Below are 21,192 nucleotides of genomic sequence, written 5' to 3' on the forward strand. Positions count from 1 at the left end.
TAACATTGGTGAGTGCATTCCTTTCGGGACGCTTCCAGGACATCCAGCACAGGCTGGGAGTGAAGGAGTCTGGGACTGGTTTTCCTAAGTTTTCTCTTTAATAAAATGCTGAATTATGTTTAGCTGCAGACCTAACTTATCTCATGTTCTAGCCTGCCTGCACTGGGTGTTTTAGCTTGGGCATTCTAGCTTCTTATGGTTATCTCAGCATACATGATATTGCATTCCGCCCTCCTGGACATGTAACAGAAAGACTGCAGGGCTTAGATAAGTGACCTGCTAGTGACCTGCTAGTTTGAGCTTAGGACCAATGATTGTTAAGAAAAGTAACACGTAAAACGTTTTTTTCTAGAATTCAGTTGTATAGCCAGAAGAATGCATAAATATCTCTCAAACTTCCTGGTTTCGGGACTTCTGAAGCCAGCTTGGGCTCAGGGGTCCGCATATGCTGAATAAACATCTGTGCTTTCTTCAAGTTTCTAAGTTTTGTGGCTGCCCAAAGTGACCTTTCAGGAGAACTGGAATGAGGGCATTAAGTCTCGAGGAACCAAGCTGTCAAGTGCAGAGACTGAAGGTTGGGATGGAGCAGGAAATCCTAACCCTGCGTAAGCAGAGAAGGAAAAACAGGCAGAGGAAGAGGCTCCCTGGAACTGAGTTGCAACAGAAGGGAGAACCACGGCTGTCGGGGCCACCGAGGAGCAATCAGAATCATGGTGGCACGCGAAGACTTAAGCTTGATGAGAGTCTTCAGAATCAGAGGGAATGGAGGGAACACATACAGGAACTCGTTCGTCCAATCCAGAAGGAAGGCATCCGCCTCGATCCTGAGAGGGGTGTAAACCCTGGAGCAGAAGCGAGGCAACTTGTGATTGAGGGAGGACGCAAACAGATAGACGTCCGGAGTCCCCAACGAGCAAACACCTGATGCAGGGTTACGGAGTGGAGGGACCACTCATGAGGCTGCAGCAGACGACTCAACTTTGTCTGCCAAACAGTTCCGCTTGCCCTGAATGTAGACAGCTCGAATGAATATATTGCAACAGATGGCCCAATCCCAGAGCCGCATCGCCTCCTGGCACAGGGACCTGTACCCCGTGCCCCCCTGTTTATTGATATAATACATGACGACCTGGTTGTCCCTGTGAACTAGCACCACTCGGTCGCGAAGTAGGTGACAAAAGGCTTTCAGAGTGAGGAAAATTGCTCGAAGCTCCAGAAGACTGATGTGACAAAGGCGGTTGGCACGGGACCAAAGACCCTGGGTGCGCAGACCGTCCAGATGAGCCCCCCAAGTCCGTCATGAGGACCTTTTGCAGAGGAGAAGCATAGAATAGAAAACCTTTGGAGAGATTGGAAGAGAGCATCCACCAACGGAGAGACCTCTTCAACAAAGAAGTCACGACAATGCGGCGAGAGAGAAAATCCCGATCCTGGGTCCATTGGGACGCCAAAGTCCATTGAGGAATACGGAGGTAAAGTCTGGCAAAAGGAGTCATGTGAACCGTGGAGGCCATGTGACCTAGGACCATCATGAGCCGAGCCGGCGCCAAGTGCAGACGGGTCACCATTCAGCACAAATGGAGAAGGGCCTCCTGATGAGGCCGAGGCAAGAAGGAGCAGAGACGAACCGTGTCCAGGCTGCTCCGATGAACTCGAGACACTGGGACGGCCAGAGGTGAGACTTGGGAAAGTTCACCTCGAAGCCGAGACTCTGAAGGAGCAAGATGGTCTGTCTTGTCGCTCGCAGGACTTCGGTGCGAGAGGACGCTTTGATTAACCAGTCATCGAGGTAGGGAAACACCTGCAGGCCGTAGAGGCACAGGGCCACAGCTACCACAACCAGACATTTTGTGAAAACCCTCGGAGAGGCCGCCAGGCCAAAGGGAAGAACACGATACTGGAGATGGAGATCCCCCACCTGGAATCTCAAATACCGGCGAGAGGCCGGGTGTATCGGAATGTGCGTGTACGCCTCCTTGAGGTCCAGTGAGCACAGCCAGTCCCCCTCGTCCAAGAGGGAATACAATGTGGGAAGGGTGAGCATTCTGAAACGTTCCCGGACCAGAAACTTGTTCAGAGCACAGAGGTCCAGGATCAGACGCAGGTCCCCCATCTTCTTGGGTACCAGAAAGTACCGGGAATAAAATCCGCAGTTCCACTGTTCCGTGGGAACCTCCTCGACCACCAGAAGGCGAAGAAGGGCCCGAGCTTCCTACAAAAGGAGAGGAAGCTGAGACTGAGCAGAAGGAAACTCTCTTGGAGGCAGGTCCGGGGGTTAGCGACTGAAGTGAAGGGAGTACCCCTCCCGGATGATAGACAGTACCCAACTGTCGGTGGTAAGACTTTCCCACTGGGTATAGAAATGATGGAGACGACCCCCAATGGGGAAGAGGGAAGGCTCCAGGAGAAAGGGAGTCTTAAGGCTCGGACTGGAATTGTCAAAAGGACAGCCCGGGCTTTGCTGGGGCCGGCGGATGGGTTTTAGGTTGACATTGCTGCTGCTGCAGTGGCCGTTTTGAAGGAGGCCTAGAGAAAGCAGGAGTGGATTTTTGTGGATACCTGTGGAGAGGAATTTTATATTGTCGAGCCGGAGGGCCTTAGGTTTGTTTCACCAGAGACGCATAGGACCGCTCATGGTCCGAGAGGCGCTTTGTGGCCGCCTCGGTGGAATCATCGAAGAGTTCATCACCCACACATCAATCTTGTAGTTTCGGATCCATATCCACAATCCGGAGTCAAGCGAGGCGACGCATAGCAATCGCAAAGGCTGTAACTCTCGAGGACAATTCAAAAGCATCATAAGAGGCCTGAAACATATACAGGCAGAGTTGGGAGAGGGTCTCCTAGAGGAGACGAAACTCCTGACGCCGAGTCTCAGGTACGACCTCCCGAACGAGCGGAGGGTATCTATACAGAACTAGAGGTAGGACGTGAAGATTAAATTGTAGTTAAGGACACGGTTCGCCATCATCGAAGTCTGATAAAGGCGGCGACCAAATTTGTCCATTGTACGTCCCTCCCTGCCCGGGGGGACGGCAGCGTAAACCTTCGAGGAGTTAGACTTCTTCAAGGAAGACTGAACCACCAAGGTAAAGCTGAGCACTCTCAAACCCTTTCACCGGAATAGTCCGGTAACGGGACTCCAACTTGGAGGGAATATCCGTGACCGCATAAGGTGTCTCCAGGTTCCGGAGAAATGTGTGCCGGCGAACCTGATGCGAGGCGCATTGTCAACTCCCATTTCCGCCAGGTATTCCTGGGTTTAACTGGACTCAGACTGGAGGTCCAGTTTCAAGGCCCTACCCATGTCAGAGATGAAACGAGTAAAGGAGGAGTTTCGAGAAGAAGACTCACCCTCCGAGGGAGACTCCGATCGAGATCGGGGTGCGGCCGAGAAAGAGGGAGAAACTTCCCTAGAGTAGTAAACCGGAGCCAGAGTCCCGTGAACGGGAGACCGAAGAGGTTCGACTAAGGCTTGTAGGGGGTGTTGAGGAACGGCCCCGTGCCAGATGGACCGGGGAAGATCCCGGGGTCCGAGGAAATCACTGGGGAAGCCTCGGAGAAGACGGGGTATAGGAAAAATCCCCAACTGGCTTCGAAGCAGGCCTTTTAGAAGCCGGCAATCGCCTTGATAGGGAACATACACTAGAGTCCAATTCGAGGACAAGTGTGTGTCTGGATGGTCTCGAGGTCAGAGACCTGCCCCGACAGGGCAGGGAAGACCGGGGCCGTTTAGAAGAGGCGAGCCTCGCCGCAGTAGCAGGGGAAAAACTGGTCCCCGGCCTGGACTCCCAAAAAGTCACCGGTCACTCAGGGGAGGAAGACTCGCTCGAGGGAATCCGATGAGTCTTACGGGTGAGGCCTCGAGAGACAAGGGGACGCTCAGGCTTGTCAGATCGCGACTGGGTCGAGACCGAGGTCAAAGGTGTCGAAGTCGGGACTAGTTGGCTTACCACCGAGGAAAACTGTCTGGGAATAATAGCTTTAAGCAAGTCCTCGAACATAGGCACCGAGACCAAAGATAGGTGGGTCGGAGGTGCAGCAGTGCGCTCCTTCAGGGGCGACCTCGAGGAAGAGTATTCCCTAAGTGAGGAGGCACGCTTAGATTGATGTCTCGAAGGCGCCGACGAGGCGGCGCTGACATGAGATTCCGAGGTAGGCTTCTTCACTGGCATACCTGAAGAGGGAAGAGGAGACTTACCCGAGGCTGGAGTAGCAGGAGGGGCCGAGGCCGGAGCCTTTGAGGCCGATGGGGACTTCGAGGCCGAGGCGCCCAATGAGGGCGTCGAGGCCAAGCTCAAGGCCAGTGCTACAGGATCCATGGGCCCAAAGAGTTGGAGAATCTTGGCCACCTGTCGATGAAGAGCCCGCGGTTGTAAAGTCGCAAATGGGGACACGACTCAGCGTGGTGCTCTGCACCCAGGCACTCCACACACCAACGATGAGGATTGGTGATGGAGATAACCCAGTTGCACTTAGTACAGTTTTTGAATCCAGAACGAGGCCGGGACATAAGAAAAAGGAGGGCCGCGGCCCCGCGAAGCCAGGCGACCAGAGGAAGACCAGGAACCCAGTCAAAAATATACGAACTGAAAAAAATGAAAATAAAGAAAATTAAAGATGTGAGCACAGCGACTCAACTGAAACTAACCAAATAAGCCACGGTGCAAGAGGGACAATGAGATTGCGCGAAGCAAGGGAGCAGTGCTTCTGGCTCCGTGGAAAACAGAGAACTGAGGACACGCTGAGGAGACGCATGCCCTAGGCAAGGCAAGAGGGGCACGTGCGCATGCGCAGGCCAATCGCAAGCCTGAAGGTCTTCGAGCAAGTCTGCTTGCGAAAACGTCCGCTAGGGGGCTCCGTCGGTGACGTCACCCACGTGTAAAGAACATGCTGCCTGCTTGTCCTGGGATAAAGCTTTAATTGCTGCTATGACTTCTTTTAAAATATCTGGTTCTTCTTTGGTATCAGTTTCCAGTTAAATTTCCCCAATGTTATCTTTATTGCCTTTTTTGTATACATTTTCTATATATTCTTTCCATCTCTTTTTAATGTTTTCTGGATCATTATCATTCCATCAGCGTCTTTAAGCATCCCAAATCTCTTAACCTCCTGATACGCTAATCTGATTTTTTACCATTTACGTGTTCCAGTTCAGTTTTCTGACAAACATCCTTTAGATATTGATCTTTGTCTTGCCAAACTTGACATTTATTTATTTCTAAAATTTCTAAACCGCCTATAACTAAGAGGTTAGCAATTAAAACATTCATAATAGTTCATGGACAGTACATTTACAAAATGCATTCAAATTACATTGCAATTACATAGTAATTTAATCCTGTCAAAATAATGTCAAAAGCTCAATGAATTTATCCCCACTAAATAAAGTGCATTAGTCACAGTTCAAGATTCTTATTAAATATGCCTACCAACATAATCTCAGAGAAAAGCCTCCATAAACAGTTGTGTCTTCAACATCTTTCTAAACTGTAAACGGTCAGAACAGGACTTCTCAGTGAGGGAGTTCTAAAATTTTACCCCTGCCACGGACAACATTGCCACTCTAGATTTAGTATATCACACAGTTTTCTCCGTCATGGAAATTAATCTCATACAATCCTCAGACCTTAAATTTTTCTTCGGCCGATACACTTCCCAGAGATTGAAAGTTCAAAGGAACAGATCCATACAAGCTCTGATGTATCACTGATAACATTTTATAACCCTATACGATACTGGGAGCCAGTGCAACTGTTTTAGCACAGGGGTAATATGTTCTGTGCGTGAGATTCCCAAAATCAACCTCGCAGTAGAATTCATCAATTGCTGCAATGCCCTATATTTAATCTTAGTCAGTCCTAAATAAAGCATATTACAATAATCTAAGTATGTCAAAATTAATGCCTAAGCTACTGAACGAAAGTTTTATGGCATAAGCATTGGTTTTAACATTGAAAAACTAGGTTAATTTGTGATATATTTTCTCTATCACCGGAAAGTTTTGCTTGTCTTCTTTGTTCTGCTACTTTTCTAGTTTCTTCTGAGATCCAAGGCAATTTTTTGGCTTTCTTTCTCTTCTGGAGCATTTTTTTTAGTTTCTTCATTAATTTTGGTTATAATGTCATTCCATAACTCTTCAGGTTCTCTATCTCCTGTATCGACAGGCAAATATGTTGTCTAGTTTTATCCAACAGTCTGATGGAATATTTTCAATGTCATATTTTGGGAAGTCTCTAATGATCTTCATGCGAAGCTTTACTTTGATCTGGCATGTCAAAAGCTCATAGTCACTTCCACAATCTGCTCCTGGTTTAGTCTTTGCAGTCAAAACTGCAGATTTCCATTTCTGTTCTATGCATACACTTTGCTAAGGAGAAACAAAATATTCTTGTGGGCAGACCCTGGGCACAACCTGTGCTGTGGCTCCTGAGAAGTCACAGTGGCCACTTTAATTCAAATATGCTTTGTACATCATACTGATAAATTCCAGAGCATTAACATGACCAGTTCACCCAGAAGGCCCCTGCAGATGCTCCTGTGACCCTTTCTGGAATTTGACGGCAGATGCACAGCTGCACTTTGTTGGGGACGCACTATTTCCATTTTCCAACTCCAGCTGGGTTTTCAGACATGGTATTCAGGTCATCTGCGATCCAATACCCCTGAAGGAACTAGGAAAGGCTAAGCTGGTGACTCCCAGCCCCCCTTGCGTGCTGCGCAACATGTCATGGCCGATCCTCGGTCAGCCATCCAGCGCAAATCTGGCCTGAATCCAAGGTACCCTGGCCTTGGGAGTCCATCTATTTTATAAGACTCCAGCATTCATATACAAGCTATTAATACCATATCACCCAAGCAGAACCTTAAGATCTAATGAGCAAAATTTACTGACCATTCCCTCATTGAAGATTATTAATACCAGACGGCAGTTTATCTTTTCGGTAACTGCTCCACAGACTTGGAACGCTCTTCCAATTTATTTACGAAAGGAGCAGGATTTAGGAAAATTTAAAAGTAATCTAAAAACATTTCTTTTTAATGATGCTTTTAATATTTAATTCAATAATTTTTAAGGCCAGTACCGTAATTTTTATTATTTTACGTTTTAGCATTATATGTTTCCCTATTGTGCTTTTCCTTTGTTTTGCTTTTCTTTAATCAATTGTATTTCAAAACCCTATCTTACCTTATGTAATGAGAATATGTATTAGTAATTTACCCAATGTTATTATTTAAAGTTCGTATTGTTTGTCTCTCATTGAATGTATTTTAAAATGTTCATCGCTTAGAATTTGATTAAGCGATTAATCAAGAGAAATAATAAACTTGAAACTATTGAAATTTTGTGTAAATTTGGATAGAGGCTTTTATTTCAAAATCGGGAAATCCAAGATGGCCACCACTGCAGCGATTTGGCGCTAAAAACGGCTCATATGCGCTTACTGGGGAGTCAAAAAATTATCATATTAGGATATTAGGGATCCCTACCCCCAGAAACTTTGAAAAATCAAATTTAGAGAAACTCAAATTTTGTCTCACAGGCTGGGAGCTATTTAGGCTAAAACTGCAGCCAGGAAGAAAAGGAAAAGACTTTTGCTTCAGAGAAGCCTGTACAGTGAACAGCTTGCTTCTTCAGACTTTACCAGAGTCCCCCAACTGGACTGGGACCTCAACCCCCATTGGAACCAGTATGCATGCAAACGGGTGAAGAAACAGCAGTCAGCCCCGATCCCAGTGAAAAGATTTCCATGGAGCTCCTCAGCCTGCACTCAAGCTCTCTACGGACAAAACCTGGAACAAGCCTTATTCCCAAGGGAATGGGCCCAGAGCAACTGGACTGTTAATGTCCTCATGTATATCGAATCTTCAATCCTGGGCCCACACTGTGCAGATGAAACTGAACGAATCCAAAACAAAACTTCTCTGGCTCGGTCCAAAACTGAACCAACTGCCCACCTCCATCTCACTGTCCTCTGACCCCACCCTGCAACTTGAATACTCAAGTGAAATTCTGGGAGTCATCATTGACTCTACACTTTCCTTCAACGATCACCTCAACTCCCTAATAAAAAAATGTTTCTTCAGCCTTCACATGCTAAGGAAAGTGAGAACCTGTTTCCATCAAAAACAATTTGCTGTCCTTGTCCAATCCACCATCCTTTCCAGACTGGACTATTGCAACTCTATCTACCTAAGCCTAACAAAGAAAAATCTTCAAAGACTTCAGCGGATTCAAAATGCCGCTGCTAAGCTTATCTTCGCAAAAAGCAAATTCGACCACGTCTCACCACTTTTGTCCAAGCTCCACTGGCTCCCGATAATCTCCAGAGTCCACTTCAAATGTGTCTGCCTTACTTTCAAGATCCTACACGGCATTCTCCCCCCTTTTATTCCTCTTTCTTGGAATTCCTCTAACCCCAATTCCATCAGATCTACCCAAAAACTGAAACTTTCCTTTCCCTCTCGAAAAGGCGTTTCCCTTGTAGGAAAACTAGGTTCCTCCCTCCCTTTCAGAATCATTGAGCTCTGGAACAATCTTACCTCCCCTCTTAGGAATCCGAGTTCCCTCCAAATCTTTCGTAAACATCTAAAAACCTGGTTATTTTCAAAAATGTAACTCTTCCTCTCTCTGGTTACTCTGTTCTAAATTTTCTCTTCATTTTGTCTTTTCCTTTCACTGGAGTTCCTTTCTACCCTAACCCTTATTAACCGTGTCGAGATTTGCGAATGTAGAGATGATGCGGTATACAAACCCAGGGTTTAGTTTAGTTTAATGTAAGGCCAGCCAAGCAGGTGCCCTGCAAAGTAGGCTGCCCCTTGGCTGCAGACTTCTGTCGTTTGAGTCTGCATCCTTTCACAGCCAGAGATGTCCCGAGGACAGCAGCACTAAAAAGCCTCACAACCAAATAACAAACCCCCAAAAAAGAAAACCACGAGTAGAAGAGACAAGCTCCTACCATATCACATGTAGAGAGGAGTGGAGAGAGTTGGGATTAGCATGAAAGTCAAGAGAATCGGGACTGGCATGGGAGAATCGCTCCGTCCCCGATGCTAATGTCACTCACACACCCACGACAACCATCCTCCAGGGCATCGGAAAGCTGGGAGGATATCAGAGGCACTGCTTATGTTCTTAATATGAATGAGATCTATTTGAATACATTGGAGGAAATGCATGGAAATAGATCTCATGCAAATTAGTTGAGGAAATCCTGAAAACCAGAATGGATTGTGGCCTTAATTCCCCACCCTTGCTCCAAGGATTACAGCAGATAACACAGACTTTCCATTAGAACTACAATCCCAAATCTTAGGAGTAGAAATTGATAACCACCTATCCATGAAGAACCACATAAAACCAATAACAAAACAATTTTTCCTTGTGATGAGAAAGCTGAGATCCATCAGAAAATACTTTGAAACAGAGACTTTCCAAATTTTAGTGCAGTGTCTTTAAAACTTTTTTAGCTCTGGCAGACTAAATGGAGCAATTGTTTTCCATGGCAAACTATACAGAGTAAATGTTTTTCAAGGCACATTATAATTGAAATTATAGAACTGCAAAACCAACAAAAAATTAATGCCCCATTTTATGAAGCCGCATTAAGCTTTTTTATAACATAACATAACTTTATTCTTCTATACCGCCATAACCGACTGATTTCTAGGCGGTTTATAGCAAAGAAGACTAGACAATCAGTGAAATACAAGATAATAAGAAAATATAAAATATTTCTTAACAGTACAAATATTCTTTAAGGAAATACAATACAAACTTTTGCTTAGAATAACAGTTCATAATGATGCAACCACACTAGGAAATGAATTTTTCAAACAACGTCGTCTTGATCACTTTCCGAAAAGTACTGTAGGACGACATGGCTTGACAAACACATTTACCAAACCAAGACTGCTGTTTACCTGCTTGGAACGCAAGGGTCTTATCCAGGAAAGTCTTGTATTTACAACCATTCATTTTCGGGTAAGCAAATAAATGTTGACTTCTAGTTTTCCTCATCGGATTGTACCATATAAAATGTGAAAAGAAATAGGTTGGAGATAGTCCCAAGATCAACTTGAAACAAATACAAGAGAACTTGAATAAGACTCGTGCCTCAACCGGCAGCCAGTGCAACAATCGAAAATAAGGACTAATATGATCATTCTTTTTTAATCCAAAAATCAATCTGACAGCCATATTCTGAATTATCCTCAATTTTCTTAGCAGTTTCTTAGAGGCACCTAAATAAATAATATTGAAGTAATCTAACATGGATAGAACTAATGCCTGTACCAATAGTCTAAAAGATAATGGGTCAAAATATTTTTTATGGTCTTTAACTTCCACATTGCCGGCCGCGGCAGTATTATCTCCGACCCTCATAGGAATTCTATAAGAATCAGAGCTTTTACTGCTGCGGCTGGAAATAAAAAAGCCTAATGTGACATCATAAAGGGAGGGTAAATTAGAGTGTTATTTATTTAAATTTCTTTAAGCTATGTATATGGGTAATTGTAACAACGGTGAAACTAAAGTAGATAGAATTGCTAATCAATGCGATGGAAAAGCTTGTTTTTGAGTACAAATTAACTCAAAATGCAGTTCAATAGTCAATAAGCAAACACGCATTTCATCATCCATCTACAGTCGTTCTCTTTTTTTTATTTAATTTTTGTCAAAGCTAAAAATCTAAGTTTGCAAAGATAAAAAGATCAAATTGTAACAAAGCCTTGATTGCTTTGTTGCTCAAGTTAGGATGAATATTGCATTAAAAAAATAAAAAAAAAAATTATTTGCCGTTAGCTTTCAAGGGCCAATCACGTCAAAGAATAATGCTTGTTATTCTATTTGTGGTTGTATCCTTACACACACAGATGCTTATAACATTGATAGACTCTTAAGTACATGACATACATGTCATCTATTCTAGTGTATTCTTATGAAGGGAATTTTTAAATCTCTTGTGGCACATCCAGAATCTCTTCGGTGCACACCACTCTACCATGGCACAGTTTGATAGATACAGTTTTAGTGTAATCCCTAATCCTATCTAAACTACACTACTGTAATATAACACTAGTTCTTTGCTCTAAAACATTGCTATCGCATCTACAACTAGTTCAAAATGCAGCAGTAAGACTCATATACGGACTACGGAAATTGGAACACCTATAGCCCTACTATATGAAATTAATAATAATAATAATTTTATTTCTTATATACTGCCAAAGATGTAGTAGTTCGAGGCGGTTTACAACAAAGAAGGGCTGGACAATCAGCGAATGTGAGTACGGATACAATTAATATATAATAAATTGGCTACCCTTAGCCACAAGGATCAAGTTTAAATTAGACATCAATGCCTTTAAGATCCTGAGATGGAATGCCTCCGTCTACCTAACAGAGTTGGCCATCCTACTCTACCAGAAATTATTTCCACTTAAAATTCCCAGCATGCAACAATATAAAGTCTACCAGGCAAATTACCTTATCCATCCAATATCAATGAGCAAAATGCTGGTATCAATTACCATTTACACTACAATCTTGTGACCACTAAGCACAGTTACTTACCGTAACGGGTGTTATCCAGGGACAGCAGGCAGATATTCTTGACTGATGGGTGACGGCACCGACGGAGCCCCGGTACGGACAATTTTAGAGTGATTGCACTCTAAGAACTTTAGAAAGTTCTAGCTAGGCCGCACCGCGCGTGCGCGAGTGCGTTCCCGCCCGACAGAGGCGCGCGGTCCCCAGTTAGGATAAGCCAGCTAAGAAGCCAACCCGGGGAGGTGGGTGGGACGCAAGAATATCTGCCTGCTGTCCCTGGATAACACCCGTTACGGTAAGTAACTGTGCTTTATCCCAGGACAAGCAGGCAGCATATTCTTGACTGATGGGTGACCTCCAAGCTAACAAAAAGAGGGATGGAGGGAAGGTTGGCCATTAGGAAAACAAATTTTGTAAAACAGATTGGCCGAAGTGTCCATCCCGTCTGGAGAATGCATCCAGACAATAGTGAGATGTAAAAGTATGAACTGAGGACCAAGTAGCAGCCTTGCAGATTTCCTCAATAGGAGTGGAACGGAGGAAAGCTACAGACGCTGCCATAGCTCTAATCTTGTGGCCCGTGACAGAACCTTCCAGTGTCAGGCCCGACTGAGCATAACAGAATGAAACGCAAGCAGCAAGCCAATTGGACAGAGTACGTTTAGATACAGGATGACCCAACTTGTTAGGATCAAAGGACAAAAACAGTTGAGGAGATGATCTGTGAGGTTTGGTGCGATCAAGATAGTAAGCCAGAGCACGTTTACAATCCAAGGTATGCAAAGCCTGTTCACCTGGATTAGAATGAGGCTTTGGGAAAAAAACAGGTAGAACGATGGATTGGTTAAAGTGAAACTCAGACACAACCTTAGGAAGGAATTTTGGATGTGTACGAAGGACGACCTTATCATGGTGAAAAACAGTGAAAGGTGGATCAGCCACCAGTGCATGGAGCTCACTGACCCTCCTGGCAGAAGTGAGAGCTATCAGAAAGACCACTTTCCAAGTTAGAAATTTAAAATGCGTTGTGGCCAAAGGCTCGAAAGGAGGCTTCATTAACGCAGAAAGAACTACATTAAGATCCCATACAACAGGAGGGGCCTTAAGAGGTGGCTTTACATTGAAAAGTCCCTTCATGAACCTGGAAACTAAGGGATGGGCTGAGAGGGGTTTTCCATGAATCGGCTCATGAAAAGTTGCAATAGCACTAAGATGAACTCGTATCGAAGAGGATTTAAGACCAGAGTCAGATAAGGACAAAAGATAGTCCAACACTAGTCCCACTGCTGTAGACATGGGATTATGGTGATGTAACAGGCACCAGGAAGAAAACCGAGACCACTTTTGTTGGTAACATTGAAGAGTAGACGGTTTCCTGGAGGCATCAATAATAGAACGGACAGGCTTGAAAAGGAGAGCGTGAGCCGAAGTCAGCCCGAGAGATACCAAGCTGTCAAGTGCAGAGACTGTAAGCTGGGATGAAGTAGCGTTTGCTGATGCTGTGTAAGTAGTGAAGGAAACAGTGGAAGAGGTATGGGTTCCCTGGAACTGAGTTGAAGCAGAAGGGAGAACCAATGCTGTCTGGGCCACCGTGGAGCGATGAGAATCATAGTGGCTTGTTCCCTCTTGAGCTTGAATAATGTGCGCAGCATGAGCGGAAGAGGAGGGAATGCATTAAGGAAACGATTGGTCCAATCCAGGAGAAATGCATCGGGTTCCAGACGGTGAGGAGAGTAAAGTCTGGAGCAAAACAGGGGCAGTTGATGGTTGTGGGGAGCTGCAAAAAGATCCACTTGAGGTGTGCCCCACTGAGAGAAAATGGACTGGAGAGTCGAGGGGTCGAGAGTCCATTCGTGAGGTTGAAGAATTCTGCTGAGATTGTCTGCTAAGCAATTCTGTTCCCCTTGGATGTAGACTGCCTTCAGGAATAGGTGACGAGCAGTCGCCCAGGTCCAAATCCTTTGAGCTTCCAGACACAAGGGACGGGATCCTGTCCCTCCCTGTTTGTTGATGTAGTACATTGCAATTTGGTTGTCTGTGCAAATGAGTAGTACCTGAGGAAAGAGAAGATGTTGAAAAGCTTTGAGGGCGTAAAACATCGCTCTGAGTTCCAGGAAATTGATGTGGTATTTCTTTTCCTGGGCGGTCCAAAACCCCTGAGTTTGGAACTCGTTCAAGTGAGCTCCCCATGCATAGGGGGAGGAATCTGTGGTGATGACCAGTTGATGAGGAGGTAGATGGAACAGCAGACCTCTGGATAGATTTGAGGATGTCAACCACCAAAGAAGCGACTGTCGAAGAGACGAGGTCACAGATATGAGTTGTGAACAAGGATCCGTCGCTTGGGACCACTGGGTCGCTAAGGTCCATTGAGGAGTACGCAGGTGGAGACGTGCGAAGGGTGTGACATGTACTGTGGAGGCCATGTGTCCCAAGAGCACCATCATGTGATTTGCAGAGATGGAAGTTTGCTGGAACACCTGCTGACAGAGATAAAGGATGGTGTGAAGGCGGTTTGGAGGAAGAAACGCCCTCATCCGAACAGTATCCAGAATTGCTCCAATGAATTGAAGTCGCTGAGTTGGAATGAGGTGCGACTTGGGTAGATTGATTTCGAACCCCAACAGTCGAAGGAAGTGAATGGTCTGATTGGTGGCAATCTGAACGTCCCGAGGAGAATGAGCCTTGATGAGCCAGTCGTCCAGATAAGGGAAGACTTGAAAGTTGTGGGAGCGGAGATAAGCTGCGACCACAATCAGACATTTGGTGAATACCCTGGGAGACGAGGCTAGGCCGAAGGGTAACACCTTGTATTGGTAATGATGTTGGTTGACAAGGAAGCGAAGATATTGTCTGGACGTCAGATGAATTGGAATGTGAGTATACGCCTCCTTGAGATCGAGGGAACATAGCCAGTCTTCCTGAGAGAGAAGAGGGTATAGGGTGGCAAGAGATAACATCTTGAACTTCTCCTTGACCAGACAGTTGTTGAGATCCCTGAGATCAAATATTGGTCTGAGATCTCCGGTCTTTTTGGGTACGAGAAAGTACCGGGAATAAAATCCCAGGCCTTGATGGTCTAGAGGAACTGGTTCGATGGCATTGAGAAGAAGGAGGGATTGAACCTCCTGAGCGAGGAGGAGGGACTGAGCCTTGTTGGAAGCAGACTCTTTTGGCAGACTTAGTGGTGGAGGAGTCTGAAAGTTTAGGGAGTAGCCGTGGCCGATGATAGCAAGTACCCACTGGTCGGAGGTGATTGCTTCCCAGCGAGAAAGAAAAACCTGTAGTCGACCTCCTATGGGCTGAGGCAGAGGACATGAGGGAGGAAGACTGGCAATGCCCTGGAGAAGAGAGTCAAAAGGGCTGTGTCGGCTTAGGTTGAGGAGCAGGCTTTACAGCAGGCTGTTGTTGCTGACGGGCCTGTTGCTGCTGTTGATGCTGTCTGCGAGGTTGAGGAGGATGAGGCTGAGCCGGTCGAGCAGAAAACCTCCTTTGATATGAAGCTTGTTGCCTGAATGGACGAGGAGGAGGAGGCTTCTTCTTGTTTTTCAACAAGGTGTCCCACCTCGTTTCATGGGCGGAGAGCTTTTGCGTGGTGGTATCCATAGAGTCCCCAAACAGCTCATCCCCCAGGCAAGGCGCATTGGCAAGCTGGTCCTGGTGGTTTACATCCAGGTCTGAGACCCGTAGCCATGCCAACCTTCTCATTGCTACAGACATAGCAGTAGCCCGTGATGTCAGTTCAAAAGTATCATAAATTGAACGGACCATAAACTTCCTGAGTTACATTGCTGAAAAGCAGGAAGCCTACGGTCCGGAACATACTTTTGAAAAGAGGTCACCTGTTGAATGAGATGCTTCAGGTAAAAAGAGAAGTGGAATGCGTAATTACCTGAACGGTTGGCCAGCATCGCATTTTGGTAAAGGCGTTTCCCAAATTTATCCATGGCCTTTCCTTCTCTGCCAGGAGGGACAGAGGCATATACACTGGCTCCTGCTGATTTTTTTAGGGTTGACTCTACCAACAGAGATTCATGGGGAAGTTGGTGCTTGTCAAATCCTGGAATTGGAATCACTTTATACAGAGATTCCAGTTTTCTTGGGGCTCCTGGAATCGTCAAAGGAGTTTCCAGATTCTTATAAAAAGTTTCCCTCAAGATGTCATGGAGGGGCAACTTTAAAAACTCTTTAGGAGGTTGGTCAAAATCCAAAGCATCCAGAAACGCCTTGGATTTTTTAGAGTCAGACTCCAATGGAATAGAAAGGGTGTCTGACATCTCCTTTAAAAATCTGGTGAAGGAGGAGTGCTCTGGCTTAGCAGCAGGATCCTGCACCGATGGTTCATCCTCATCAGATGTGTAATCTTCCTCGGTACCGAGAGGATCATCTGAGTCGTCCCACAAGTCAGGGTCCCGTACCGATTGGAAATGGCCCTGGGAAAGTGGAGTGGATGTTTCAGTATGCTTAGTCTTGCGTACCGATTTACCTGAACGGGTGGAGACGGTACCTGGGGAATGTAGTACGGTACGGGGTTCAGAGAACGGTACCGGGTCAGAAACCATAGGAGTAGTACGCCGCTTCGGTTCCGCTGACAGAACAGGCATGGATAAAGATTTGTGCGGTGCCGAAACAGTCGATGTCAATAAAAGAGACTGATCGACAGACGGCACCGAAGGCTCAGTCGGTACCGATACTGGAAGGTTCGGAGTCAACAGAGCCGGGAGCAAGTGTTGGAGTTGCTCCTTAAGCTGGACCTGGAGGATAGAGGCAATGTGCTCATCCAAGGTTGGTCCCGATGGCACCGGTACCGGTTTTTTCTTGCTCGGTACCTTCGGTGCCGCTCGACGCTCGGGTGAACTCGATGCCGATGACGAGGCAGTGACTTCGATGGGAGCGGAGCGCTTACGGGGCCGGCGCTCAGTCTGCAGGACTTGGCTCACTGCATGCTCGACTGGCGGGCCTAGAACAGTAGGGGAAGGCTTCTTAGCCAGCTTACCTACAGGAGTCGACACCGGCGATGCATCTTGCGGTGCCGAGGCAGTCGGAGTCGATTTGGAGGAAGTCGTCGATGTCAACACCGGTGCAACTTCCATAGCGGTACCGAAAAGGATCCGCTGCTGAATTTGACGATTTTTTAAAGTTCTTTTTTGTAAAGAACTACAGCGGGTGCAGGTTTCAGCCCTATGGTCCGGACCCAGACACTGGAGGCACCACTTGTGCGGGTCGGAGAGGGAGATAGGGCGTGCACACCGCTGACACTTTTTGAAACCCGGTGACGGGGGCATGAAGGGAAAAACTGCTGTAGTAAAATCGAAGCCCGAGGCTTCGATGGTGCCAACAGGCCCCGCCGGGGCAAATCGATAAAAAAATGAAAATAAAACGATTTTTTTTTTTTTACACAAACGGTAAATAAAAAAGAAATAAATAAATTATGAAGAGAAAAATACGCGCGAGCGGGAAGGCAAGTGAAAAGTTAGAAAAAACTTCCAACAGCCGTTGGAAACACGCGTCTTCTTAGCTCCGCGGAATTAAGAAAACTGGGGACCGCGCGCCTCTGTCGGGCGGGAAGGCACTCGCGCACGCGCGGTGCGGCCTAGCTAGAACTTTCTAAAGTTCTTAGAGTGCAATCACTCTAAAATTGTCCGTACCGGGGCTCCGTCGGTGCCGTCACCCATCAGTCAAGAATATGCTGCCGGCTTGTCCTGGGATAATCTAAGGTTCAGAAAACTTTTAAAAGCATTTCTGTACCAAGACAGGGAGACAACTGAAATGGTAATTGTAAAAAAAAAACATTTCTAAACTATATAATGCAACTCATGGGACCTAACGATGAGCCAATGATGACCTACTTGAAATTGTAACTATTTATTTGTAACTATGAACTAACCGTATTAACTCTATTGAATGAACTATAATAACTCTATTAAATGTCCGTGTCAAACTGTCCATCGTAACTTCCTGGGTAACTGGCCCAACCTCTTCTAATGTAATCCGACCTTGAACTGAATAGGTAAACACGGAATAGAAAACCTGATTAACATAACATAACATTAACATAACACTTTTAGGACAACCTGGAGTGAAGGGGGATGGGGGTAGAGAGAACAAAATGTAAATGAACTATCTACATATCATGATGAGGGATTGACTACCTATTAGTTCCTGAATGATATGCCTATTGCACTAGAAATGTCAGTTTCCCAGTCTCACTGAACCATTTTGTTCTAATGGTGAGCACACTAAGGGTCCCTTTTAGAAAGCCCAATAGCATATCCATGTGTGGTTGCGAATTTATTTTTCAGTACTGTTGTGTGCAATTTTTTTTTGTTTAACATCGTTACTGTACTTCTAATGGTGAGAAAACCATGGTGCATTGCTTGAGTTAATGAGCAAACTGGAGCGATCCAAGATGGCGGCGGTCCAACTTTTGCTGAGAGGCTAGCGTCGGTGAGCTCGCTACGACTTAACATTTCCAGCTAACTTTACCTTTTGACGATGCCCAAGCGGAGAGGAAGGAGTTCGGCTGGGCTCGTGTGGGGCTCCGGTGCCTCCGTTTTGGGCACTGTGGAGGAGCTCTTCCGACGCATGCAAGGAACCCTTCGGCAGCCGGTGACTCGCCCGCTGGAGACGCCCCAGATGAGCAAGACGGAGGCGCTCTCTCTGGGCCTGGAGACAACTCTGAGTCCCGACACAAAGGCACCGCCCCCTAATCCTCGAGTTACCAGCTCCCCGCGGGCAGGGGAGTTCTCGGAGGTGGAAACTCGCTCTGCCCTGGAGGCCGGGAACAATGCTGAGGGGAGCTTGGAGTCAGACTCCCTGCAATCTCAGGAGAGTCTTGGAGCAGAAACCGAGGAATTAACAGCTTCTGGGGACGGTCGAAACCAGGGAAGTGACAGTGAGAGAAGAACGACTGGTGAGGAAAGTAAACATTTGCAGTTGCCTTTGTTATAGAAGCCCCGAGAGGTAACACTTGACTCTATCTGGGACCTAGTAGCCAGTCTACCTAACTTAATAAATCCCCAAATTCAACAGCTAGAAGGAAAAATAAATGTTCATTCCACTGATATTAGAAATTTGAAACAGAAAGTAAAAGAATTAAAAGAAGGCATTAGAGACATTAATCAGGAGATAATAAAGGTTAAACAAATTCAAGAAACCTTAATTAAAGACAACACTAATCTTTGAAGGAAGTTTGAATTTTTGGAAAACTTTTCCCACAGTAATAATTTAAGATTGGTTAACTTCCCTAGGATTCAGATGGTAACTCCTAGGGAAATGTTGAAAAAATATATGATAGAAATTTTGGGAATATCAGAGGAGATGATACCTCCACTTACTCAAGCTTTTTATCTCCCTAATAATCAACAGAAACAAAAACAACAAGAAATTACACAGGGGGAAAATTTGAATGTATCTAATTTATTGGAAATGTCTGATAAGGAATCGATTACTCCTGGAACTTTATTACTAACAGTTGCTTTGGCACCAGATAAAAATTGGTTATTAAGACTTTTCTTTCAAAATAAACAGAAACAATTTCATGGGATGAAAATACAAATGTATCCAGACTTGGTGAGAGATACCCAGAGGCGTCGTAGAGAATGTTTACTTTTAAAACCTTAGCCTTAGGGGCAATGTTTTTTTATTTTTATCTTCGCCACCCATGCAAATGTATAGTGAATTATTCTTCTCAAAAATGTTTTCTTTGAGCCCTTTCAGTTGACAACTTTTTTATCGCTGTCACGCTTGGAAAAAGAAAAAGGTAAGAGCTAAGTCCTAGATTGGTTATATTATGGGGTAACCTGCCTCAGTTTAATTGGCAGTCCTATACTTCTTTAAGATATATTGTTAATTATCTCGCATTAGCTATATTTTGGATCCAATGAGGACTTGAGCTGAAATTTAAGCATAATTGTTTTCTTCCTTTTTACTGATTATATGTTTCTTAGATTGAAGTACTTAATTCTTGGCTTGGATTTTGCTTTCTGTACAAGTTTTATGCTTGATATGTATTGTAAAATGATAAATAAATAAAAATTAAAAAATGGGCAAATTAATTGCTTACTGTGATAGTGCAATACTATACAGTACATTCTGTATTTATTTTTCAGCACTGTTATGTGCAATTGTATTTGCTACTGTATTTTTAATGATGAAAAAACCATGGTGCATTGCAAAGGTTGATGAGCAGATTAATTGCTTACTATGGTTGTGCAATACCATACATTTTTTTTATTTTCTAGAACTGTTCTGTGCAATTATTTTAAGAATATTACTGCAAATAAAAAATATGTTTCAACATTCTAAATGTTCTGTTATGATCTTTCTCAAATGCTGTCCCATGCAGAAACCTAATCCTATTTTTCCTATAGGATCCATTATCCACTTTACATGGTTTTGAGGTGCAGAATGTACTGCTGGTACCTAATCTCTATTTTCCCATAGGTGCAGCATTTCTTTACGCATGATTTCATGATACATGGACTTTAGAGGGTACCATACTCCCACAAATAATGAGAACAGATTGTAAAATCTTTTATATGAGTTTTGTAAACCTTGTTTTTCCTCTTCATTGTTTACATGAGGTATTTTCCTTCTCCATTTTGTGCTTATCTGCTCCTAAGATTTCCCTCTGGCTTGTCCCACCTCTTTTGACATCACTTCCTGTTTCTAGTTGGGCAAATGGATCACAGGGAAAGCTTCAGACCAAGCTGCAGGCAGTATATGTGCAACACTGCCATTGGCAAGAATCAACAGAACACAACCTTTAATGCAGACTGACGGGGGAGATGATGCTGAATCACAGATGGAAGGGAAAGATGTTGATTTGTGCCAAGAACAGGAGTTGGGGGTGGAAGAGAGCAGAAGAGATGTTTGGAGGAGACAGGAGATGCAGTAATGTGGTTAATTGCAATTAATGATTAATGCATTAATCTCTGAGTTAAATGCAATTAAAATGCAGCCCTAGTTTTTTTTACAGGTATGAGGTATTTGAATACCTTACATCCAGAATCAAGTTCATGTATGAAATATCTCACAATTGAAAACCAAGCTTGCTACAATGCTCTCAATGACAGCTGAAATGCAGGACTTCTTTCTGGAGTCCAAACTCAAATAGTCAACCTGGGATGCATTTTCTATTTCAGCATTTTTGCTAACTTTTGATGCCTTTTCTGCCACTTATATACTGACAACACCAGTGATTATGTATCTCTTGGCTAATGAGATCAGAGACACTTACTGATATTTCTGTAGTCAGGTCTTTCCACAGATGGGGACATAGAGAGTGTTCGGTTTGTTGGACCCATGGCACCCGCAACATATCTCTTAATTCCTGAAACAAGAGACATTTAATTACTCTACAATAAGAAGTAACTCATGCATCAATCCCAGATGTCACAAAAGTAATGGGCTAGTTGCACACCTCACTTTTTCAAGAGAAACTGCAGCAATCACCAGTGACAACCAATAACTCTCAGTTTGCAATGTCTCCCCTTGATCTTCTGCTTTATATAATGGTGACTTGTAGACAGAATGGTCTGAAACACTAGCAAAAGTGAGCAAGAGCCCTTTTGTAAGCAACAAAAAGTTTTTACAAAGTACTCTTTATTCTAATAGTATGGACACTGTACCACCAA

General features: G+C 44.7%; 1 protein-coding gene across 4 annotated transcripts in view; it reads right to left on the reverse strand.

Moving 5' to 3' along the window:
• The window catches only part of MTR (5-methyltetrahydrofolate-homocysteine methyltransferase), an 819,135-nt gene that overhangs the window by 699,820 nt on the left and 98,123 nt on the right, over positions 1-21,192 (reverse strand). For all 4 annotated transcript variants that reach the window (XM_033935789.1, XM_033935788.1, XM_033935790.1 and 1 more), the window contains exon 5: positions 20,796-20,888. In XM_033935789.1, coding sequence (XP_033791680.1) covers positions 20,796-20,888 — 93 coding nt within the window. The remainder of the gene's footprint in view (positions 1-20,795; positions 20,889-21,192) is intronic.

The sequence above is a fragment of the Geotrypetes seraphini genome, chromosome 3 (assembly GCF_902459505.1).
Source record: "Geotrypetes seraphini chromosome 3, aGeoSer1.1, whole genome shotgun sequence".
NCBI lineage: Eukaryota > Metazoa > Chordata > Amphibia > Gymnophiona > Dermophiidae > Geotrypetes > Geotrypetes seraphini.